Source organism: Anastrepha ludens, chromosome 3 (genome assembly GCF_028408465.1).
Source record: "Anastrepha ludens isolate Willacy chromosome 3, idAnaLude1.1, whole genome shotgun sequence".
In the NCBI taxonomy this organism is placed as follows: domain Eukaryota; kingdom Metazoa; phylum Arthropoda; class Insecta; order Diptera; family Tephritidae; genus Anastrepha; species Anastrepha ludens.
In genome coordinates this window covers 120,096,818-120,123,389 of record NC_071499.1, presented here as the reverse complement: position 1 = coordinate 120,123,389, position 26,572 = coordinate 120,096,818, and the positions used below count along the sequence as shown (strand labels likewise).

Sequence of the window (26,572 nt, the reverse complement as noted above, 5' to 3'; positions counted from 1 at the left end):
GTGGTCCGCCGTCTCATCCTCCTCTCCACATGTTCTACAAAGTGCCCACCTTTTCCATGTTCTTTGTCCATAGAAAGTGGCCCGTCATCAGTCCAACTAGCCTCCTACAGTCCCCTCTGCTTAGTGACAGCAGGAACTGCGACACTCGGTCGGACGTGACAGGTAACAACAGTTTTGTCCATCGGAGTTTTGTCTAGCTAAGTGCGAAAAGTCCTTTACACTTTCAAGAATCGTTCACAAACTTCGTTTGCTTTTAAACCTGCCAAAAATAAAAAAAGAGCAGAAGCTTTTAAAGTGCGTAGCGTGCTGTTGGTTCTCTCTCTGTCAGCCAATTCTCATTTATTTTCAATAAAACTCATTTCACATAAATTTTATATAAAGGTTCACTTTATTTATTTTTCAAAATTATTTTTAAAAATTAGCTTCACCTATTACAGTTTTATCTTCATTTTCGCTTTATAAAAGTTAAATAATAACTACTATTTTATTTCTTTATGTCTACAAGGCAGCTTTGTGCCAGTTTGTGTTTGTGTGCGAATGAATAAATCTGTATGCGCTTTTATGCGTAAAGGTTCTTTTTCTCTGTTTAATGTCGCTTGAGTATTCATCTTATTTTAAAATTTATATTGCCTGTGTTTTTGCACACACCAAATTTCCTTTTACTTTGTGTTTTTAGTTTTGTTGTTGCCTTGATTTGTTTAACGAACTTATTTACAATATTATAAGAAAAATTGGCGATTATGCATAGATAGTTTTAAAGTAATGGTGATATTTTTAAGGTGTGAGTGCCCTCGGTTTTGTCTTGTATTTCAAATTTTATTTTTTTAAGTTATAAAATTTGCTAAATTTCTTAAATAAGTTTTTTTTCATTGCTCTTCGCTTGATAAATGCAATATAAATAAGCACAGTTTTCATTTTTAAGTATTTTCGTGTATTTTATTTTAGTCTTTAAATATAAATTAATCAAATATTAAATACAATTAAATAAATAGTAAAAAGTATAAGTGTAAAGCCTGCATAAATATTTAAAATTAAATATTTAAACATTTTTTTTTTGTTTTAGTTGAAGCTCAATCTCTATAAGTAGATTCCGAAATTCATGTCCGAGACAATATAAGCCGCAAACAATGTGCGTATTTCGGAACCTCATAGAAAGTGTGCCTGGTTTGCTAAATAGTCGAGTTTAAGATAAATACTTAAATTTTTTAAAAGTAAAGAAGAGTGTGTGTTAGTAATAAATAAATAAAAAAAAATATTGCTAAAATGTGTGTGAAAGAGCCAAGAGCTGAGATGCATGCCTTTGTAATAAAAAGCGCGAAATTAAAGAAAGTGCATGAAAGCTTTCACCAGAGCTTTCGTCAGAGCTTTCACTATAACGGATCAACAGAATTTGGCAGAGATTTTACTAAAACCGAATATGTGATAATGAAATAAGAGCTTTCATCGGAGCTTTCACTAGAACTTTCACTTCAATAGAGTATGTGGCTTCTGCTAACAGCTTTTAAAGTAGCATTCACAGCAAACAATTGTGATTTAAAAAGTTTTTATATTAACTGCAAAACACGATTTTCCATAAGCGAGTTGGTTGTAAGAAAAGGTGCACCTATCAAGCATGAGCTTGTAATTTACCAATAAATACATATGAGTTCCTTCAGTTCCTTATGTATATTTCTGCCTCGACATATTTGAACTGCATCTAATTTAAGGATTTTTGCCTGCAGATTTTTCTTTCATTCGCTAAAAGCTTTTACACGCATTTGCGTTTAAGCTAAGGAAAAATGGCAGTTTAGCGGTATTTGCGGAAATTGGTAAAAATTGATTTCTTCGTAAGCACTTTTATGAAAAGTTTTTTGTGCTCTTACCGTAAGAAATCCTAAAATTTTTCTACTTCTAAATACTTCTATCGTTTATGTGATATAGGCTGACTAAAGCTCGCTTTCTTCTAACTTTCAAAGGTTACTTGTGCTGTGCCTTTTGCGCTCTTCTGCTCCTGATTCATTGTCACTGTGCGATTGCTGGCTTTGTAATGACTTGCTGCGTTCTAAATGCCTTAAAAAGCCCTGAAAGTAGCTTTTAAATGCGCTTTTTCGACACTTGCATGCCACACTGCTGTCTTCAGCTGTTTCCTTGGCTAATAGAAAGTTTTGTTTAACACTAATTCAGTTGAGCAACTTCAATTGCCGAAAACTCTCATTACCGTTTTCAGAAGCTTCTTCAAGTTTTAAAATTTCTCAAACAGCTCTTTAATGTGGCAAATACTTAAGCTCTTAATAGTTAAAAAATAAAATTTTTGCAATAGATATAATTTTTTATACAACTTCTGAAAGCTTCAAAAGCACACATAAGCTTGGCTCCACAATTTTAGTAGTTAATACATATTTTTTAGAACAAGTGGTGTGCGTAGTTGAATACTCGTAGAAAATACATTTTAAATTTAAGACTAACATTTCAAGTAAAAGCTCTATTCCACTGAGCTTTCATTGCGTATGAACTTTCATATGATTAAACTAAAACTAAATTGGTAGTATTTCATTACTTATTATTGCATAATTCCTTGCACGCCAATAGACTGGTTCTACCCCAACAGAAAAATGCAATGTTTTTTTTCAACTTTTAAACTCTCTCTACCACCGATTGGGGGAATCAGCTTTTCAGCATTTTTTTAGACTCTTCTAAGCTTAATATTATGAAATGCATTATTCTTTCTTATTATTTTTAAATTTATACTTAAATTACTAGTTTTCCTGCTTTTAAAATATTATTTGTTTTTGCTTTAAAATGTCTTTGCAAAACTATTTTCGCAAGAGTTTTTTCAAATATCCATTTCTAGTTAGTTTTTTTTTGTTAAACTCCATAAATTAAATGAGTTTTCTGTTTTAGTCCAATTACCCCTTTGTTCCACGCGATTTTTCTTGTTTACTTTAGATTTTTTACGTGTATGGATTTAGTATAAGAATGTGTGTGAGTGTGTATGTACGTGTGATACTTATTTTTATGCTACAATTTTATGAGGTTGCATCCATTTTTTCATATAATAACAGAACAACGTCGAAATATAGAGTAAAATCATAAGCGCACAAGTGACGGCCAGCGCCAACACGGAGGTCTTCGTGGGGCAGGGCTCAATGATGGTCACAGTCTTATCTGTAGAGTGGAACAGAGTTGAAGAGGGAAGTAATATGCGTTAGAAGTATGTTCTCAGAATTATATAAAGCTTCGAAAGCTCTTAAGCACCATAAAACATTACTCAACCGACACTTACCTTTGGCAAAGTCTGCGCTCGGATCAGCCTTGAAGAATTCACGTTTCTCATCGCCAAAGTCCAAGACTAGAATCTCTTGCGAAATGTTCATATCATCATCGGCTTCCTTAGTTTCATTGCTATAGTTCGTGAAAAAGTAAACAAATGCACGTGAAGAATTAGAAGCTTCGAAACAAAAAAAAAAAAACAAATGCATTCACTCACCTCTCCACAGCGCTACGACGACGTCTCCTGCCCAGCGATTCAAATGACTCCATATTCCATTCGCACACAGCTGGCTCGCATGGTCCCAGACAGTATTTGACATTACACTGGAAGATGACACCGTAACTTTCGGTGAAACGGAAAGCCTCATAGGTCGATTGCAGTGCATTGCCGTCAGCGGTGAAGCCGGGGAAGATTGTCGGATCGGTGGGACAGCCATCGTCATCGATGATCTTGAAGCTGGTGCGCGCATCCTTAGCCATGGCGACGCAGGAACGTGCAAAGATACCATAGGGAGCTTGAGCAACATCAAATGGAGTAAAAAGAAAAAAATATGCAATCATTAGTTGACATTTGTCCAGACGTGCTGAATGATTAAGTTTTCGCTTACTGTCTTCTGGTATTTCGATGCGGAAGTTGAGACGATCACCGATGCGTACAGTCTCCACTTCACGTTGGCGCGTATCGAGTATGCGAATTCTTGGTGGTGGAGCTTCAGGCGATGAGTTGATGTGTATCATTTCGGGATCACGTATTGGCATCATGCCGAATGTGATGTTCTTCGAGCTCATATCGTATGTGCACTTAACTTTGTAAATTTTATCGGCTTTGGTCATAACAACGCTGTGATGCTGGAGAACGACTGTGTTGGAATAGACACCAGTCTGCAGAGGAATGGAGTGAGAAAGAATGTTTTAGAAAGAAGATTGTGTAAAGAAGAATAAGAACAATTTGTGTACTGATTCCCGACATGCAACTCAGAAAGATAATAGTTACCTCAAAGCTTTGCTTGTAGAAGAATGGGCTTTCAAATATACATGTATTTTAGGAATATTGATGCGCAAGAAAAATCATGATGCCCAAATGCTAGATCGTTTGAAAAAATTTATCTTCTTCTACATGCCTATTGGACTACTTTTAATAAGATTAGCTTAAGAAATATGACAGCATATAAATACCCATCCAAGGAAATATGCCTCCAAGTATTTTCGAAAATCTCTGATCTGCAGAAGTCATCGCAAATCATGTGTTATTAGAAGATGTGTGTGGGAACCAGTCAGAGTTTAAAAAAGACATGGAGAAAATCGATTACTAAAGCCATCACGTTTTTGAAACTATTAGAGTTCCTCTCATGTAAATAAAGGCAGAAGAAGATAGCTGAAAGATCTTTTAGGTCGAAGTGTCGGCCATTGGGCACACGAAGTTATTCTTAAGCTGAAAAATCGTGGCTTCGAAGTCGGCCCCATGGAAGCGCACATCTTCGAAAGTGGAAGTGCAAAAAATTTGTTTTAAAGAAGATAACTCATTAGAAACCCAAGATGATTTAAAAAGTAATACCAAATGGAAAGTAGACATGTTTCACAAGTTGGTAGTCCAACAGTTAAAGCGCGTCTGGGGCTAATTTTTTAGTACCGAGGCTGAAATATGTTCGTAAAAAAACGATATAAATCGCGGACAAGCAACTGAGTTACTTTACTCTTTCAAACTTATTTTCGACAGGGACGCTACCACAAAATACTATAGGAGGTGTCAAGTAAAACTTTCTTCGCAATATACTCACTACACTTTGCGTATTACAATCTTGTCCAGCCATGGTTAGATCCAATCGGAATGCATCCGAGTTGATGACATCAATGTTGCATGTCTCGGAACGTCCCAAGGCATAGATGCGGCCATTGAATGGTTTGTTGGTGCGCACTTGAACGGCGATGCGGGTGTCTTTGCAGTGAACGGAAACTGTGGAGTAAAGAAGGTGAGTTTATTGAAAAAAGAAAAAGTAAACGAGCTGGAATTCCATCTACTCTGATAGGCGCCTTTTGCTTTTATTACTCAGACAATAATTCATAGAACTAAAGAAGGTTGAAGTGGAAGACCATACCCCAAACTTGTTAGGATGAATAATATTAAAGTTTGATAATAAAACGAATGTCTTTTCGTAATGGATATAACCCAAAATTCCATAGAATTAAAGGAGATTCAAGTGGAAGCCCATACCCGAAATTTGTTAGCATGAATAGTATTAAAGTTGGCTAACCAAACGAATATAATCAAAAATTCGAAGCCATTTTATTCCTTTACAAATCTATACTAACTTCAATGACTTATTTTTCATCCCTCCTGTGAACTCACCATCATAGCAGGTGCCAGTCTTGTCGCAATTCACGTCATTCCTTGTAATATTAGTCAAGTTGGGATCTTCGGTGGTATCCAGGCTTACAGGCAGTGTATCCAATTTATCCAAAGCGCCCGGTGGCGAGGTCGTCTTTTCGCAAGCATTCTCAAAGTACTGTCCAATGGGTTCGCCATGGTCGATCAGTGGGCGCTCATGATTTAAATAAGTTGAGGGACCATCAGGCAGTGTCTTGTGATCTAAGTGGAACAAACGGCAGTTGTATTGTGAACCCTGTGGCTGACCAAGATACAAGAAAGAGCGACACAAGAATTCCGTTTCGATTTCACAAGCCAAACGACATGCCGACTCCGAAGTCACTTGCAATTCTTTGTCGGTGTAGTAATGCAAACCAACATATTGAGCCACCTTCTCTTCGGACACACCCACACGCGCGACGGCAAATGAACGATTATTCTTACACGCTTGCGCTGGTTTCAAACACAAATTCTCAAAGTAATCGGTGCCTTGTGCATCGACCAGCTGCACAAATTGTCCGGAGCTGCGTCGATCAGAATCGCTCAACACACATTTCATATTATTGTAATCATATTCGACCGAACGACACACGAAACGTTTCTCATTCAGACACGCCGATAAGCAGGCCTCCTTTGTGCTAGTATAAATGAGCGCATTATCTAAACCGCGTATAATCTTGTTTGGTACACGTTCGAACGCCCACGGCCGATGACAGACATTCTCGCTGCGCAATTGCAATTTCACCATGTAGTACATATTGGCGGAGCGTTGCGGCGCCGCAGATGGATTGTGTGCCGACGAATCGTTCTGCAGCTGACAGTGTGTCTCCTGTGATGGTGATAAAGGATTGACGACAAAACTGAAAGCAGCCGCCTGACAATCGGCCTCCTCGCGACACCAGCCCTGACACTCGTACAGCGACAGATTCTTGACGCTGTAGTATGTGGTGCCGGCGAAATCATAGTCTGTAAGCTTTTCGAATGCCATGCGCGCCGCGCCAGGGCTGGGCAGCAAGGCGACGGCTAGGCAGAGAAAAAGTGCAAAGCGAATGTTGGCGGTCGTCGACGACGCCGTCCAGCCGGACATAATGGGATGATTTTGACGGTGTAGCAATCGCATCTGTAAAGAGAAATAAATGGGAAAGAGTGAATGTGGGTGTATACAAGGCGTTCGCAAGGAGATAGGACAACAAGAAAAAGATATTTGTTGACTTAGTTACAATTAATATAAAGTAAAAAAAGTTAAATTGGTAACATTAACACAACCAACAATTTCGAGGCTTTGATCTGGGCAGAGCAGAAAAAAATATTCGTCTCAGTGACACAAACAACAATTTTCTAAGTGCCCGAAAGTACTAGAAATCATACAAAAAGAAGGAAATCATTCAACAGTCACATCGCCACAATTCGTATCTAAATGAGATTCTTTAACAGCTGCCTCATACGCCACCGACTCCAAGAAGTGGCAGGCCGAATTTGAAGAATTGTGGGCAAGTAAAAGATCTTTGGGGATAGAGACGGAAAATTTAGCCTTTATGATGAAACTTTAACCAACGTTCTGAGGCTGGTCGACTTCTAAGAGTTGAAAACACTGGGTGTGTGCAGCGGTCTTCCGCTCAAAAAGATCCGTCAGCCTACTGGTTGTCTCTTGATCAAAAACTTCAACATGCTTTCAGTGTCTTGGATGCATGTACGATTCTAGGAAACAAGATCCGCAAAGGTCTCTGTGCAGCAAAAAAATACATCTAGCAACAAAAATTAAAATTTTCGCTGGAATTCTGTAATCGTTACAGACAGCCAGAACTAGACCCAGAGAGATTTAGAACTAGACCTTCGATCCAACTCTCGCAGATTACTACAATACTTAATACCATGTGAGCTGGAAGAAAGAAGTCCTGCCACATTCTCCTATTGTCTGCTCTTTGGAGCCTGATGGTTTTTTAATATTATGAGATAACCTTTTCGCTTCTGCGACCTCAATAAGCGCTAAGTTGGGCGCACCTTCAGCAGGCAGACTGACTTAGACAGAATTGAATTCTAACGGCCATCTGCATACTTTACTCTCTCGTTTTGAAGCTCTCTAGGGTTGTGTTCCGAGTAGCTCCTTATATTTGTGCCATAACTATGAAAATAGAGATATGACGAAGGATTTGTGGCGGATGGTTTTATTTATGGAGAGCGCACTCAGCTTTTCAGTAATCCGAAGATCCCAAAAGCAACACCTCCAGGCAAGAGTTTTTCCTTGCTTGATCCCATGTCTGGAGCTATTTAATCTGGTTCTTAAGTACTCAAAGACTTTTGCAACTTCCAGATAATGACTAGTGGTTTATTTCTCCATACGCAGGACTCCTCAATATGTGGAGAAGCCCCATTTACCGCTGGATATATATAATACATTTCTATTAGAGAGATCAACAATCTTATTAGCGCCTTTGTACGCCAACAGCATTATAATTTTGTTGTAAAATAATAGCAACTTAGAATACAAAACAAATATTGGGCCCAATAAGCTGTGATCCACTGTATTTACACGAGCAAAATTAATTTACTTGCCTCTATTTTTTTGTTGTTTGTTATTTCACATCACTCAACACATCACATTGTTTTAGACAGAGCTACAAGAGTAACAACAAAACACAAATTAACCGCTCAGAAACTATCACTGGTGGTCGGTCTTCTCTTTTTCTTTACGGTTTTATTACATTTCAGGTCTGTTTGATTGTCGACTTGATTTGGATTTTTCGTCTTTCAACCGCGCCCTCTCGCGGCGCCATACACTTCCCGCATTCAATGACAATGTTGCGGTGAAGTCATACCAAATAACGGCACAAGTAACCGCAAAAGAAACGGCAACAACTGAGGCCACAACTCCAGTTGGTTCCCTATGGCTGATGGCTGAGGCTGAGACTGAGTCTGAGCTTAGCCATAGAAAAGTACATACACAGTCTGTAAGCAACTGTTGATTAAGTAGCTCAATGTATGGACGGATATGTGTATGTGTATGTATATGTGTATTGGAGAGCTTGCAACATTATGTGGTATATTGTAACAATTTGCTTTGCAACTGAAACGAGTAGCGAGAGAAACATGAGTCGAAATGTTGCATCGATGGTGGCAGCTGAGCTCAACTTGTTCGGTACGCAGCTTGTGTAGTACACAGAAAATTACAATCACAGCGAGTTCGGCGATATACGAGAAGTGGAAAGAGCAAGCAGGAAGATGTAAGGTTGTGCGCCACTGTAGTTAGAAACATTGCGCTTAAGATAGTCGCATTATTTTTGACATTCAGAATATCCCACAATAAACTAGAAAGGTAGTAGTCTAGACAAAAAGACAAAGTTTTGTTAAAAACCCGAATGTGGTGGCCGAAAATGAAGCTGGACAGTTCGGGAATTGTCCAGTGTCTTAAATAGCAAAATTTTTGGGTTCCGACTGGTTAGTGATCAAGGTACAGGAATCTCAGCAACACAGCTCTGTCGTTGTGCTGCTGATCAGTAACGTGCTGGAGGCGCGCGAAAAGCAGCAATTTAAACTCTGCTTCGGCCTCAGGTTCGCCAAAGTGAAGGTCTTCCTTACCTCGAAGATTTTGAGCAAATAGGAGATGACACGAAAAAGCTGCTCGACGATCTGCCGTTGTCTGGGATGAACCCAGAATTCGAACCAATGAAGTAGGGTTGAAGATAGGTAACCCTTTAATCAGTATGTTAAGAGTAATCTAAATTAACCTTCTTCATTCTTAACCAGCCACCGATAGCCTACTTGTCATCCTCCGTGAGGAAGACATCGATATCTGCTTAATTTAAGAGACTTGGATCTGGTAGCGTAAAATCATGTGATTCAAAAACAGATTTTACGATCTTTTTCATATCCAAACTGATGGTAAGCTTAAGGTTTGTATCCTAGTTAGGAATACAACTAACGGCTTCTTGCTTTTTAATTTCAGTTCACCGGGTGTGACGATGGTCAGGGTGGAATCATCCAGCGGCAGTTGGTTTTCTTTGGTGTCTGCATATACGAGCCATGACGATTCAGCGCTTCCTCAGAAAATGCTGCATCTGGGGATACTCGCTTGCTGAAGAAAGAGAAAATCCTGATCGACTGCGACGCGAACTCCAGCCACACTATTTGGGGCAGCAGTAAGACTAACGAACGAGGTGGCTCCCTTTTTGATTTTACAATTAGCCGTAATGTATTCATTTGGATCAAGGGCAAGACCCCAACGTTTGTTTTCCCAGAATCGGAAACATTAAGCGGCAGGGAGGAAGTTCTTGACATTACTCACTCGTCAAATACTTCCTTCGCCATCAGGGTTGATAATTGGACGGTTTCTCAAAACGTTTCTTATCTCCCCTAGGAAGCCTAAAATAACTTTCCGGGCTCTTTTTCTCAGGAGTTTCAACAAGAAGTTGAACAGGAGTAATTTTTCCATTTCCGCTTCGGAGCAACTGGACATGCAAGTTGAGCACTTAAATAGGTACTATCAGACTGCCTTCAAAGTGGTCTTTCGACTAACCTTTAGCCCAGAAAGACTTTTCTTCCTGGTGGAGCAAGACGCTTACCGACTTGAAAGAGAAGCTTAGGAGAATTTTCAATAATTGCTATCAAATCAGATACTTTCAAGCTTACCGGGTAATTTTGAGAGAATATAAAAAACCTTGGTGGTTCTTGTCCTGTGGTTTCAGTACAATAGACAAAATACTCAGAAAGTCCTAGGGATTCCATGTCATTCCATTTTGAAATTCGTAGCTGTGTGTTTACCGCTCATTGGACGATTGGCACACACGCGTAAAAGCTAAGTTTACCATTTAACCCCCATTGAAAAAGCTGTGGGGACCTTTCAGAGAAGGAAACCGTGGAGCACTTTCTCTGTAAATGTCCGGGTTTGTCAGCTAGACGATTAAAGTCACTGGGTGCTCCTTTCTTCGACAGCCTGGGACAGTGGGCCAACCTAAATCCCATCAATCTTTTCCATTACATCAACAGCTTTGGCTGGCTGTAGATATCTGTCTGTTGGAGGTCTCATAATGGTATCGAAACGGCGAGTGGGGAGTGCCATAGTAGTACTTTCTACCTTTCACCTACATAATTATTATGTTTATCATTATTATTATTATTATGCGACTTATGAATGGAGTTACTTAATCGCCTCCGAGCGTGAGAGGAGTTTTATGAAAAAATGTTCATGGCAGAAATACACCCGGAGTTCTAGCTCCTTGAGAGGCGAGTGTAATTAAATAGAGAAAACAATTTTTATAATTTTCATGTTACATGTTGATACTGGTGTCCGACTATATTACCAATACTACAATATTAAGAATATATCAAGAAGTATTTTTCTATTTTTGGTAAAAAAATTAGTGAATTCTTACTCTTTCATCAGGAATGATTTTTATTTGAAAAATATTACAATAGCTATTGAAAATTTTAAATGGTAAAACATTTTGCGCTGCCAAAGATTTAAGTCTCTAAGTTGTGCTTCGGTTTTTTTACTTTTTTAATATTTTGTTTCAGAATTAGATAGCAACCCTGGCTGCTAGTGTGGAACTACCTTAGAGGTTATTATTTTCATTCAAAAATTAAAAGCATCATTTGAGTAAATTTGCACTTCCTCGCTTTAATATTTTATATATTTATTATTTATTTTCCCCAAAAGGTCCATAAATTTTATATTTTATAGTTCAAGAAATATTTATTAAAATAAAAGTCATTAAATTGCACTCATTCCACTTCCTTTCTGAATGCAACTCCTGTCTGTTTATGTATTTATTAATTTCGTTTTATGTGTAAAAATTCCACAAATCCTCTTCTATCATCTATCCAATGCCATTTTCCAGCTAAAATGCTGCTAACCAAATTCCACCGTTAGAATGGGCAGTTACAACGCCCACTCATGCCATAAACCAGCTACAGCCATAAACCAACAACACATAAAACCTTTGCAAGACAGCTACAATAAGCGCAAGGCGATCTACAACAATAACAAGCGGGTTGAAATAGTAATCTCAGGCAGGACTGAAAAATTGTATATCTCTGCCAAACATCGACGCATCCATTGGCATCGTAAATTCTTACATTAACGGGCAAAATGCATGTAGTAGTGAGCCTCAGAAATCTGGCATAGATACAGTAGTAAAATGTTGTTGGTTTAGATGGGCAGCGATACAGAAAAGTTATTATAAAATTATTAAAAATGTATGCATTGCTAGGAGTGAAATACTATTTATGTTAAGGAAAAGTATATAGCCTTGCTTGGAAAGATAAAACCACTCAGCTTTTTTTTTTGCTAAATTATTTGTTAGCAGCTCATTTCTGCGGATGTGAAGTGCTGGTGCAGAAAGTGTGCTTGACAGCGTAATATAGATACTTCCTATTTTAGATGGATCACTCAGTGTTTGTAGGAGTCGTAGTCAGTGCGCTGGAGTTCATTTGCCTTTCATTGGTTGTTCATTCTCAAAGTGTAGGGTCAGCACAAAAGTATTGAAATCCTGTCGATTGTGAGAAAGTTGTTTAAAGAAGTCCAGGTTGTATTTGAATTCTATAAGTTCGAGTCCACAATGCAGCGCCGGCAGGTTTTTGGTCTTCCATGGCCCCCAACACATTGCGGATTCCATCATAGTGCAGTCCTGCATACTTCGCTGGCATCTTTGCGCAAAGTGTGGCCCTTCCAGCCGAATCCTCCGCGTTTGATGCTGAGCTCGATTGGGTACTTGTTGTTCAAATTAAGCAACTCTTGCTTTGAAATAACAAAAAACAATGTTTGATAGCCAATACAGATCTCTTCATAAAGCGTTTTACGTCTTGCTGTACGGACAAGCAAATTTTCAGCTCTAATCTACCATGCCAAATGGAGAATGCCACTCGAAAGAAAAACCTTTGTGAACTGTTTAGGCTGAGAGGGGAGCTCATTGGCAAATACGGAAGCTCAAATCGTCCCACTAAAACCAAAAATGGTCTCCTTATTACATCGGAATGTGAGCAAATGGCTAGATGATTCAGGCACTTCTCCGATGTGTAGATGATGAGGTAAAGTACTTCTCCGAAGTCCTGAACCCTCAAACCTCAATTCTAATATCGAACTTTACCTCGTCACCTACACAATCTGCACGCTCCTATAGCTGTTCACCGATACCCTCCTTTTTTCCCACTTTAAAAGAAATCATAAAACAGAAGAGAAGAGGGAAATCTGTGGAAGAACATCTACCGAAAATCTTTTGAATCGCATGCTGTCTATAAGAAGATTAAATTAAACTGACTGGTGCAAAAGTGGGCTTATTTAATCCGGTACGAATTCTGTCTCTGTAGACCTCGGAAAACAAGTTGTACAACTGATACATTAAGAAATTGGAGAGCCACCAGGTTTGGCATCAAAATTCTAAACTAAATACTTTCCCTAAAATTTTAAGTAAGAGTCCCATCCACGTCTGACTTTTGCCGTCAAGAATGTCTTTTACAAAGGAGCCCTCTATGGATATGAAAGGTATGAAAGGTTAGATGATTTACTGCTGAACCGCTGCAATTACCTAAGCCAGTTGAACCTCGGCCGTGCACTCACATTGCGTTACTATTCTCAAAGTTGTAGACTCATTATTCAGATGAGCGCCACCGTCTTGTTGCCAATTTTTATGCTATTATTTCAAACTCTGTAGCTGCTCTTCTCTCAGCAGCCTGAGTGGTACTTTCTAAGTGCTGGAGATCAACATATAAGCGTTCCTCGGTCTAAACTTTTCAAACGAATTTCATGCAATTATTTTTCGTTTGTGATATCCATTTGAAAGACATGTGTTGTAATCAGGCAGTAGACTGTCAGCGATACTTCTAGAAAAGTAGAGTCCTTTCCTTCACGTTCACACGACAGCCAGTTTTCAGTTACCAGAACAACGTGAATGTATATTCGGCCAGGGTCTGCTACTTCAGCGGTGTTTTATGCTCAAAATAAGTAAAGCGGGCTATCTTCCATGGTCTGAAAAACAACTTTCATGCTTAACCAATTTCTTTGGCATAAATTACTATTTTAATTTTATAAATAATTTTTTTCCGAAATCTCACAATAAAAAATATATATTTTAAAATTCCATTCAATTAATTGATAAATCTTGCACTCTTCCATTTCTTGAATTTGCTACTTCACTGTGGTTTTAGCACAATTTTACCCTCCACTGCTTGTTAGCCACCAATTCTTTTTCCACTGCTGCTACTCCCAACAGCTGCAATGTCAACTGAAGGCCATTGCTACAACAATAAGAAAGTAGCCATTTTTCTGGATCCAGAAATGCTGACTTTCTATTCAGCATTTCTTTGTCAGAGCTTCTTGTTGATAAATTGCAGCTTTTACACCCAGCCGTATAGTCACAAAGCCAAGGACAAATACAAAGCGCAGTAAAACAACTACAAATTATCATTGCACCGTGGAAATTCTCTACTCTTTCTTCTTCCTGCAGTATTGTCAAATGCTTGCCACTCACTCATCCTCACAATTCTTCGTAGCTGCTACTGATTGCTGCGTTAAACCTGCCTGTGTTGCAATCATTTCTGCCACAGCGATTTTCTACCGTCAATTTGCATTGAATTGTAATCTTCATTAATATGTTTTTTTCTTTCTGAACATTGCAACAACTATGCATTGCATCATTATTACAAAAATTTGTTGGTTTTGCTTGTGCTTCAAATTACATTATTGCTTTACTAGCGGCATTTGTGTGATTTGCACTGTCTTCTTACTTATTTCTCTTTTCAATGGCGGCGCTTATAATTGGCAGTGTTGCAAGACCAGTTGGTAAGGCAGAAATAATTGCATACCATAAAAATAGAACTTAAAGCCATTGTAGGCACAGTAAATCGTTCGTCCAGCATTAAAAAGAGCTAAGAGTAGTATGCAGTTTAATATGGCTGAGAGGTGGCATTCTTTGGTGGAGATGAAGCAAAGTAGGTAGTGATAGGTAGGAAGAGGAATGGAATGTAAAAACTAAGTTGTTTTTAAGATTTTGTAAATTTTTTTGAAGCCTTTCGGAGGAATGATTAAATTTTATCGCAATATTTTTAAGAAAGATTTTGTGTTAAAACAAGAATTCATTGTTGAAATTCTAAAGGTTTAGAGTTTAAAAAAAATTTCTCAATAAAGTGAGTTTTATTCTACAAAAGGAAAATCATTTCGGAAATTTAAAAACAAAATAAATTTTTAGAATTCAGAATACATTTTTTTGAAAATTTTTGAGTATTTTTGAAGATTGTCTGGAATTTTAAAAATGTTTGTACAGTGCTACATTTTCGTTTAAACGCATTGCATTTTTTTCGTTTACTTTAGAACTGTTTTAAGATTACAACAATAACAAGAACAAATATTCTTCCAAACTATTCGTTAAGGTAACAGTAAACCATCGTTGCATTTGTTTCTTATCTATTGCTTTTTGTTGTTTGTCTCTATTTAAAATTGTGCTTAAAAATGCTACATATTCATATAAACGCATAGTTTGTTAAAGAGTGCAGTAGTGAAGTTAAAAGTGATTAACTTGTGAATATTGTTTGTAACTGAATATTTTGGTAAATTCTTACAATTTTTTTACACATTCATTCAAATTTCTTAGTTAAATTAAATTTTTTAACCTAATTTCTTTAGATTTTCTAAAATGCTTAAGGCAAAATACTTAAATGATGAGGAACGGGTATTGGTCAGTGTTTACCATGAGGAGGGCTATTCCAATCGTGAAATTGGACGAAAAATTGGAAGATCGGAAGGAGTTGGGCGTGCTTTCTTAAAGAAAGCAGACAATTATGGAATAAAGAAAGCAACAAAAGGCAACACAAAATTGTCACAGCGTGACAAAAACAAAATAAAGTATGAGGCTACGAAAAATTTTTTGAATTGCACACAAATAAAAAATAAATTGGGTCTTCCTGTAACGGCAAAACACATTTCGCACATTTTACGAAGTGATGAAAATATAAAATGGAAAAAACCAAAGTCTAAGCCAATGTTAAAGGAACATCATACAAAAACTCGTTTGGAATTTGCCCGTAAACACATTCATTGGACTACGGAATGGAGGCAAGTTGTGTTTTCGGACGAGAAGAAGTTCAATTTAGATGGCCCTGACTCATACTCATGTTATTGGCATGATCTACAAAAAAATAATGTACGCATGTCGAAGCGTATCTTTGGTGGTGGCAGTGTTATGGTGTGGGCAGCATTTTCGTCAGCTGGCAAGGCTCAACTGTTGCCTTTTGTTGCTTTCTTTATTCTTTAGGAAAGCACGCACAACTCCTCCCGATCTTCCAATTTTTCGTCCAATTTCACGATTGGAATAGCCCTCCTCATGGTAAACACTGACCAATACCCGTTCCTCATCATTTAAGTATTTTGCCTTAAGCATTTTAGAAAATCTAAAGAAATTAGGTTAAAAAATTTAATTTAACTAAGAAATTTGAATGAATGTGTAAAAAAATTGTAAGAATTTACCAAAATATTCAGTTACAAACAATATTCACAAGTTAATCACTTTTAACTTCACTACTGCACTCTTTAACAAACTATGCGTTTATATGAATATGTAGCATTTTTAAGCACAATTTTAAATAGAGACAAACAACAAAAAGCAATAGATAAGAAACAAATGCAACGATGGTTTACTGTTACCTTAACGAATAGTTTGGAAGAATATTTGTTCTTGTTATTGTTGTAATCTTAAAACAGTTCTAAAGTAAACGAAAAAAATGCAATGCGTTTAAACGAAAATGTAGCACTGTATATAAAAAAATATCGCAGATGTGAATTTTACTCTATAAAACTAAAATATTTAGCGATTTGTACAATATTTCCGCACAATTTTTTTAAATGCTCTTAAAATTATTCAACCTTCTTCGCAATTAAAAGAAAATTGATTTTATTCAAAAGTAAAATAAATTTTTAGAATTTAGGATACATTTTTTTAGAAAATTTCCAATAAAAAATTTGAAAAGATTCTGAAATAAGTTCATTAGAAATTTTTGCTTAGCCTTTACTTTCTCAAACATTTTATTTATTGCTAAAAATATTTTTCTGAATTAAAAAACATTTGATTTGATTTAAAAGCAAAATAAATTTTTAGGATTTAGAATAAATTTTTCTTCAAATATTTGGCAATTAAAAAGGAACATTTGATTTGACTCAATATCAAAACATTTTTGAATATTTTCGAAAGTCTTTAAATGAAGTCTATCAGAAATTTTGACTAAGCATTTACTTTCTCCAAGATTCTATTTATTAAAAAAAATTTCTAACCTAAAACAATTTCGATTTGTTTCAAAATCAAAATAATATAAATTCTTAGAATTCAGAATAAATTTGTTTTTGAAAATTCTTGAATATTTTTGAAGAAGTTTTTGAATATTAAAAATATTGGTGTTTCGAAAAAATCTGAAATATTTGAATAAAAAAAAAACAAAAAAACTTTTAATTTGATTCAAAACTACAATCAACTTTTAGAACTCTGAAAAATATTTTTTTCAAAGTTTTGAGGTATTTTTGAAAAATCTTTGGTATTTCTAAAATATTGGTATTTAAAAAAATCGAATTTTATTCTATAAAACTAAAACTATTAGGCGATTTGTACAATATTTTCTCAAATTTTTTTAAATGCTCTTAAAATTATTCAAACTATTTCGCGATTAAGAAAAAAACATTTGATTTTATTCATTTTTAGAATTCAGGGTAATTTCTTTTGAATTTTTGAAAAAAATGACTTTCCTTTACTTTCTCTAACTTTTTATTTATTGAAAAAAACCGAAGTTGACTTGTTTCAATAATTTTTTTAGAATTCAGAATATTGTTTTTGTAATTTTGACTATTTGTGAACATTTTTTGAATTTTCAAAGATATTAATAATTTAAAAAAATCTCGGGGAGGTGGAGTTTTTTTTACTTTTATTAAAACTAAAATTATTTGACAATTTTTAAAATATATTTCTGAAATTAACAATCCTATCCAAAATTTTTACTTGGCTTTTACTTTCTCCAACATTTTAATTATTGAAATTTTTTTTTTTCGAAATAAAAAAATATTTCAATTATTATCTAGTAAAATGTCCCAAAAAATTGAAAAGTTCATATGAAAAGTTTTGATTCGAAACTGAAATTGGTCTAAAAATTAAAAAAAAAAATAAATAAAAAAATTCATTTGAAAAGTTTTCATACAAAACAAAATTTAGTTTTAAAAATTCAGAAAAGAATTAAAAATTTCTAAAATAAAAATTTTTTATACAATTTGCAAAGCAAACATCTTGAAATTTGCTTTATTTTAGTTTTAATTTTTCTATTTAATATATTTTGAATAGTTTTAGAAAACATTTGCCTTACCATCGGTCCAGCAAAAATTTTAAAATTTGCTTTTATTTTAATTTTATTGTTTTCTATTTCATACCACCGGCTTGGTAGAAATCTTCAGATTTGCTTTATTTTAATTTAAGTTTTCTATTGAATATATTGCGAATATTTTTAAAAATTTTTTAGCTTTAGTAAAAATTTTGGAATTTGCTTTAATTTAATTATATCATAATTTTTGTGGTTTCTAAATTTTTGTATATTTTATCAAAATTAAATTCTTTTTTGTAAATTTCGATTATAATTTATTCTTTTTTCCGTACACACAAATTAGTTTTACTAATTTTGAAAATTTTTCAAGAAATATTCCCAAAAAAAAAATCTTAATCAGCTTAATTTATTTCTGATTTACGTAAAAGCTCATTTAGAGAACTTCATTCAAAATTTTCTCAAATATTACTGCCTTCATTAATCAAAATCGAAGAACTATAATGATCGATTGATCACATCAGCCAACTGTTGATGCACTGAGTGCAACATGGAAGCCATTTTGGAATGCCACCAACAGTGTACAAGTGGCTCCCAGAGCAGCTACATACATCGGCGCAGCAACTGGGAGTTGTTCAGTCTTTGCAACAAAAGTGATTAATTGTGACATACAAAATGATGTGGAAGGAACTTTGGTCTGATGCGCTTAACGACTTGGCTAAATTTACTTAATTGATGCTTTTAGTGTTTGAGATTTGCGTTGTTTGAAGATTTGTTTGAGTTATTAGAAAATAGTTGAAGTTTAATTGTTGGTGTAGAGCAAATGAAATGATTTATTTATATTAGACAAAATACAATCTAATTGCTTGTCTAAATTTTAATAGTGTGTTGGTGGAGTTTGAGTAATGGGTTGAGACTAGCAGCTGAGTGGGAAAGTTTAGAATTTTTTTCTTTAAAATTTTTTTTCTACTTTTTTGGACCTTCTACGTGTTTGAAAAGGTTTTTGGTACCTACCTTTTTTCATCTCAAATCATATTAATTACCTACACTCAGCTATTACCCACTACTCGCTTCAATCTATCAAAAGTCAGTTCAGTCACACTTTAGCATTGAAAAGCTTTTAGCACAACTATTAAATAGATTTAGTAGCAGTGAGGAAACGAAAAGTAGCACCTCTGGGCGCAGAAGCTGCTGCAGCCACTTACGTGTTTGTTGCTTCGTTTTTTGCCACTCGCCTACAGCTGCCATTCTCCAACTACGCCTAGCCGCCGAGATGCGATGCAACTTTTTAGCGTCTCTCACTCATACATTGTTTGTAGTGGTATGCGTGTACACGGTATAAGTAGGTATACGCTATGTAACTGCATTTGCAAGCCGTTATATGGCCTTATTATGCGTAAATGGCTTTGTGAATGCCAGCGATAGTCAGTCTGCTGAAGTGTTGATCTTTACTGTTTGCGGCAACATAGTTGGCGAGTTTCGAATGCTGAGGAGATGTAATAGCTTGGCTACTTTTCGAGGAAATTGATTTGCCTTTAATGTAATTTAAGAAGAGTGTTGCGAATACTGCTATTTTTTTATTGAGATTTCTGTCTTATATGAAATTAGAAACTGTAAAAAGTTTAGCGCGAGAAGGTAGAAGAAGTGTTAAATTTAATCTAATTTTTTTAGTAACTTATTGCATACTTTCGGGTGCTGGATTGGAATAAGTAACCGCTTTACTGAATAATCATGCATTTCGAGGCTCAGTCTGAGCGTTTAAGGAGTTTATTCTGAAAAAAAACTACATCTGCTCGAATTTCATAGAGCGAATTGTTGAAGAAGACGCGTAAATGTTCATTTGTCGTTGTTCTTAACTTGTTAGTCTTTGTCCTCCGACTACGTGGAAAATTTTACCTAAGAATCTTAGCTTATTTGCCTATAAAATATAGCTCGCGCAAGAATTGACGTCAAATGACCATCTTTTGCGTCGCAAAAGGGATCATTCAGATTTTATATTCAAATTTTTGGAAAGAGTAGGCAAAAATTGGTCTGACCGAATGGATCATGTTCGTCGTAGCCGGGGGGACATAAGCCGGATATCATATTCGAAAAATAAATGCAATGAAAGTATCTACCAGATTTTAATAAAATTACATTAAAAATCATTCCAACAATATTTGTTTTGTTTTAGCATAAGTTTAAGTTCTTAATCTCTTAAAATTAGTGAAAAGGGAATTAACAGTCACATACAACCTGTATTAGATGTTTGGCCACGCTTTTACCAGAATTTGTAATGTGTCTTTTGTGTTATCTGAAAAAATGTAAAAAATTATAGAACATATTTTTCCTCCTCCAAAAGCCAGATGGTCTTCATGAGTGCTATTTTACTTCAGAAATACACTCAGAAGCCTTTGTTGGCCCTGTGGCGACTGCTCTTAAAAACAGTTCCCTATAATTTGAGGTTTCATGCCAACAGTGGGCTATGAACGCGGACACACTAAAAACTAATCAAGAACAAACCCCATTTAACTGAAGCGGCTATCTTAAAGTAGCCTAAAATAAAATTATTTTACTTTTTATTTTTTTAGCTTTGTTTTTTTTTTATTTAGAATTTATTATAGTCACTTTTAAATATTGCAAATAGTTTCGTTATACTTTGCATACTCAAGAAGTGATAATAGCAGTAAATCCTATTAGCACCATTTTCCAACAATTTTCTAAAATTTACTAAGTGCCTTAAAGTATGCATTGCTTAATTTCGATGAACTTTTAAGTTCACGCGAAAATGTGAGTCAACTCGGGCTACATAATTAGGCTATTGAGTTAAGCCAGAGTGCACTATTGCGCTTAGAAAAAGAGTCTTCCAAGTAATGTAACTGAAGTACGATCCTGATACGCTTTAGATAATTATTTTTTTTTTGTTATTATGTGCATATATGTGACATTATAAATGCCTGGTAATAGAGAATATATACAGATCACATTTGATCACACAAAATTCGTTTTTTCGAGCGCTTTAAAGTATATAATGATTAATTTTTTGGGACATTTCCATTCAAGCAAAAATGGGAGGTTACTTCGAGACGCCTGATTGTGTTGTTGTATAAAAACAAAGTGAATAGCTCAGCTCAGCGAAAAAGTTTGCTTCGTACTAATGTCGAAGATAGTCTTGCATTTATTTTTATAATTTTTTAATTTTATTTTATTATAACTGAATTTTTTATGAACATGGAACAACAATCTCGTGTCACTCTAAAATATATTATTGGCACTATATATAATTGGCACTTGTTTGGGTACCACTCAGCTATACCAATGATAAAAAATTAAAAAAAAATTGGTTTTTCGAAAAACCTAATCAAATGATTCTAAAGTCTTTTTTTTTTTTTTTTTTTTGTCGGGACAACTAGCAAGTGCAGCACTCAGACATTAGTTGAGTCCATGGTACTACACTTGGATTCCCTTTTAATTTTCTTTAAATCTACCCGATCTCCGAAGAAATCTGAGTAGATCTTGTGGTGCCAAGGAGCCAAGATGGTCGCTTCTTAACACATCAGTGCCAAAGACCTCAAACCTGATTCGAGCGAAGGCGGGGCAGACTCACAGGAAGTGGTCCGCCGTCTCATCCTCCTCTTCACAAGCTGGGCAGAGTACACTGTCTGAGATGCTCAACCTTTCCATGTGCTTTGCCCACAGAAAGTGGCCCGTCATCAGTCCTACCAGCCGTCTGCACTCCCCTCTGCTTAATGACAGAAGGGTTTGCGACAGTCGATCGGACATGACAGGTAACATCAGTTTTGTCCATCTGCAGCCTCTCTCAGCCTGCCAAGCTCGCTTGTGGGTAGTAGTTACCCATTTGCTAACCGTGGCCGTGATGGCCGCAGAGGGGAGTGGCAAAGCGGGCTCTAAAGTCTTACTGGTTCTAAGTTGCAGTTACTAAATTATTTCAGTCAAAGTTCTATATCTACATAAGTTTTCCTCTAATTTGCTTGAAAACATAATTGGTAATCTACAGACAGTATACCTGTTTGTCGGCCAAAATGCTATACGATTTTCTGAACACCTTAGCTTGTCTTGCCTACCTTTTGCCATAGACACATCAGTCACACCTGGGCAGATGGGTTTTCTCACCGACGATGGATGGCATCCTAACTCATCGATTTGTGGTGCTTTTTTATGTAAAGAGATACCATTTATCGGCTTTGAAGGCGCCTACTTTTTTTATACAAAGAAATATAAATATCCGGCTTTAAAGGCAACTAAATCGATTTTATGTAAAACGGTGGAATTGGTTGCTTTTCGAGACATTTCAATCTATTATAGATGCCCAATATTTTCCATTAATAGCATAAATTTCTCACTATTTGTCACTCGCCTAACAATTTTGAATATTTTGATGTAATTGAAAAGGCTGAGCAAAACAACTGATAGATGAAATTGAGAGATTCAATGCGTGACTAATATGTGAAAACATTTGCGTATCATATTTCACAATACTTTGAAATAAATTTAGAATTCATATTTATTAGTTTACTAATAAAAAAAAAAAAAAAAAATAACATCAAAGTTTGAATCGCTATTAAAAAAACTCTCTCATCTGATTTTGCTGCAGCATCGAAATGCATTTCGAAGCACCGTCCTCGTTTTAGCCGTTTATAAGTCACGTTCATACACATCCTGCTAATATAGCCACTTACTAACGTTTGTACTTCACTACATTTTCAAAAGTCTTATCGACCTGTTCAAGTTCTAAAATATAAAAGACTTAAGCAGCGAACTTGCAAGAAGCCATACATTTTCACCAGCTGTTAATGGTGCTTTTATGCAGTTTAAGTATGTCGAAAGCAACTATTTTGCGTTACCATTCCCTGAATTTACTTCTAAGCTCTCTACCGCTCCTCCACCCCATCTTTTTGCCACCAAGCACAATTCTTTAGTAAGAAAGCACTTTCAACAAATACAAACATTTTCAACGGACTACATGCAATTTTAGTTAAAAACACTGACATTGTAATCACAATTTCTCCATAGACCACTCACTTGCCACAACAAGCCGTCACAATAGCAACAATGCCATTTGTTTTGCACATTTTACATCCTCTTGACCCACTTATTTGCTTGGTTGGTTTCTGATGGCCTGTCGCCAGCTTTGTGTGGCAGCCACCTGTTGGTCATCGTCTCACGTGCACACACGCACAAATACTTGTATACATTTGCATAAACTCCTTGGTGTACGCACAATATTTAACTGCACACGCGCGTGCCGGCCGTAGTGGCCGAGTGACGTAGCAGACACCTGTGACATTTGTGTGCAACACAATTACCGTGCATGGCAACAACAACTACAACAAATCTTTTAGTATTCTAAGCTAAATGAAAAATAACAAAGAAACGTACGGCATCATAAGTGGGTAAATAAATTGTAAGCAAACTTGCACAGATTTGCCGCCACTGACATATGGCCACATTAGTTGATTGCCTCAACGGGCGCTTTGGAACAGTAAAGCTAGCAAGCAAGCAAGGCGACAAGTAAGCCAGCCAGTAAATATGGTGCACCGTGCATAATCGAATACTGCTTTTGCCACTGCCATCGCCAGTTTGCGCCTGATTGTCTTAGCTCACTGCTATCACTCAATGCTGACAGCAATAGTTCGGCTTAAATTGCAAACTATGGACGCTTGATATGTTGGTTTTACACAACAACAAACTCCAGCTGCAACCTGAGGCGTACAAGTGACCTAGTGCGCATTTTTGGTGCGTCGCTGCGTTGCTTCTGGCTTCGGTTGTGCTTCTGCCTGCCATACCATTTTTCTAAGACCAGCCTTTGTAGTGCAGACAACAACAATTTTCTACTAACTTACGCGCTTCGCTGAGTTAGCCAAGCATTTTTGTCGCATTCGTTCATGTGTTTTTGATGTACTTCTTTAAATGAAATACAAGCGAGTTGCTGTTGAAGTAATGCGGTCAGGTAATTTACAATTTTTCACTAGGAGTTCTGAGAGGGCTGGTAGGAAAAGATTGTTAGACTGAGGGGCATGACTTTGTTGTTAAGTGTTGTTAAATCATTTCAATAGTTACTAACATAAAAACTGACTTTCTATTATCGAAAAAACGCCAATTACTAGAAATGCATAGAAGATCATGCCAAGTGATCCAAGTATTTTAGAAATTCATCTTAAAAATGGTCCATTTGTGGGCGTGAGTACAAAAAGAAGTTAACTGCACGCATTTTTTATATTAAAAATTATAGGATACAGTTTTTCGAAGTGAAATATCTTCCTTTATTTTCAATTTTTTTATGTATTTTTTTTTTTAATTTTTTAGAATAAAATATATTTAAAATAAAAAAAACATATTTACTGTCTTGATTAAACGATTTTTGGGAGAAAACGTTTCTGAGTATTAAAAAAAATATACAAAAAAAAAATCTTTTTTGTTAACAAGTTTTGGTGAAAATCTAATTTTCTATAATTTCTTTTTAACACTTTTTGATTATTAAAATTAAAAAAAAAAAATTTCTTTGTTAGAAATTCTTAGTGAAAAAATAATTTTTAATAATTTTTGTAAAAACGCGTTTCCTCAGATTTTCTTCTTAGTTTGTTTTTAATAATAGCTTAGACTATGCTTAGTAGTCCCTGCAAGCTTCCTAATGGGATGCACATAACTTTTCGAGTTATATTAAAACATAATTTACTTAAAAGAAAAATATTAAAACAAACATTTTTTTGTTTAAATTTTGGGAAAACCCTTTTTGATTATTTAAAACAAAAAATTAAAAAAAAAAAAATTTTTTATTACAAATTGTTGATGAAAAAATAATTCTTCATCATTTTTGGAGAGACACGCCTACTCACATTTTTTTCTTATTGCTCTTAATAATAGCTTACATTTTGCCTTGTAATCCCTGCAAATTTCTTAATGGGATATAGATAACTTTGCATGTTATATTCAAATACAAAGTATGTATACTTAAAAGACAAATATAAAAAAAATTCATTTATGTGAAACATTTTTCAGACGAGAACTTTTTAACTATTAAAAAAAAACATTAAAAAAAATTTGTTTTTGTTAGAAACTTTTAGTGGAAAAATAATTTTTGACAATTTTTGGAAAAACGCGTTTTCTCAGATTTCCTTCTTATTATTTTTCAACAATAGCTCAGACTATGCTCAGTAGTCCCTGCAAGTTTCCTTATGGGATGCACATAACTTTTCGAGCTATATTAAAATATAAAATATACTTAAAAGGAAAATATTAAAAAAATGTCTTGCTAAATTTTTGGGGCAAACCCTTTTTTCATTCTTGGAAAACATTTTTGGAATAATTAAAACAAAAAATTAAAAAAAAAAGTTATTTTTTATTAAAAATTGTTGATGAAAAAATAGTTCTTTATCATTTTTGGAAAGACACGCCTACTCATATTTTTTTCTTATTGCTCTTAATAAGAGCTTAGTCTATGTCCAGTAATAACTGCAAGTTTCATAGTGGGAGTTATATTCAAATACGTGCAGCGAATCAGTGGAAAATTCCGCTCGTTTTTTTGTAATAACGATTCTTATTTTTCTACGAAAATTATTGATGCATTCACTCAGCCAACAACGGTTAGTCGCTTTAATTTCTAATGGTCACCAGAGACTGCCTCCAGATAACCGCTATTATGTGCTTAAAAATAATGTTACCAAATATGGGAGCCTACTTTTAGCCCTTCCGATATAGTTGCTGATAAATTTTGTGACTTACCTTTGTTGTATTTGTTGAAAAGAAAACTGTCACAATGCTGCTGTGACTTTTGGTAGGGGAACTGCAATGGAAGAGAAGAAAGCGAATTTAGTATAGTTTTGTCAGCAAGCCTATATTCTTAATAAATTTTGTTAAATTCAAATTTAAAAAAATAATAATTGGATTAAATAAATAGAAACTAAATTGCAAGTGTGAAGTTTAGGAGTTTCCAGTAAAAGCGGCTCATTGTGGAAAGGGCATACAATAAACTGTGTGTGAGGTCTCACAAAGTTCTGCTTTTCTATTTGATATCCGCATTAGTGTCACTACGGAAAATGACAGGGGCAGCCAACTTTCAATAGCTCCACTGCATAAAACCGGCTGAATTTGAGTACTAAGTTGGGTTATGTTAAGTTTGAGGGCATCTGTAGAATGACGCTAATTTGCATAGAACTGCAACAATACATTTGATAGACGCCGCCAAAATAATATGGCCGCCATATTAATCCCTATTAGAAAACACAGCTAAGCGGAAAAACATAAAAACAAAGAGAAAGTGAATGCGAATGTGAATGGCCATGAATTAGAAGTCCAACTAAAGTAGCACTGCTTGCTTGAAAGTAAATACCTTAGACGGATAATAACCAACGCTATTAAAGAGGAACTCAGTAGTGTTTATGGAGTTCAAACTAAGAGATTAGAATCTTTACGCCACGTTTGCACAGCAGCTGAGAAGAATAAATTAATGTGCTGAGTTAATTCCGCCATACAGCAATCACAATAGCGACTTGCATTGCTATTAAGTCTCAATGCATTGATTCCTATTGGACAGCGTCCGGTTAGGATTGCCGCCATTGACGTGCGCAATAAACAAAGAAAGTGTCTGCTGCTATAGAAATCCTATTTGTTTACACAATACCAATTCTGGTGTTGCCCATCGGCTTGAGTATTGTTTACCGATATGACTCTTTCCCGCAT

The 26,572-nt window shown here is 35.5% G+C and overlaps 1 protein-coding gene across 1 annotated transcript in view; it reads right to left on the bottom strand.

The window, feature by feature from the left end:
- Nucleotides 1-1,011: 1,011 nt before the first annotated feature.
- The window catches only part of LOC128858914 (uncharacterized), a 109,365-nt gene continuing 83,804 nt past the window's right edge, over nt 1,012-26,572 (bottom strand). Inside the window, exons 4-10 of the mRNA XM_054095491.1 lie at nt 25,616-25,676; nt 5,597-6,734; nt 5,028-5,203; nt 3,858-4,131; nt 3,467-3,764; nt 3,263-3,381; nt 1,012-3,144 (exon numbers count right to left, since the gene is read on the bottom strand). Of these exons, the coding sequence (XP_053951466.1) occupies nt 2,993-3,144; nt 3,263-3,381; nt 3,467-3,764; nt 3,858-4,131; nt 5,028-5,203; nt 5,597-6,734 (2,157 nt within the window). The 5' untranslated portion in view covers nt 25,616-25,676 and the 3' untranslated portion in view covers nt 1,012-2,992. The remainder of the gene's footprint in view (nt 3,145-3,262; nt 3,382-3,466; nt 3,765-3,857; nt 4,132-5,027; nt 5,204-5,596; nt 6,735-25,615; nt 25,677-26,572) is intronic.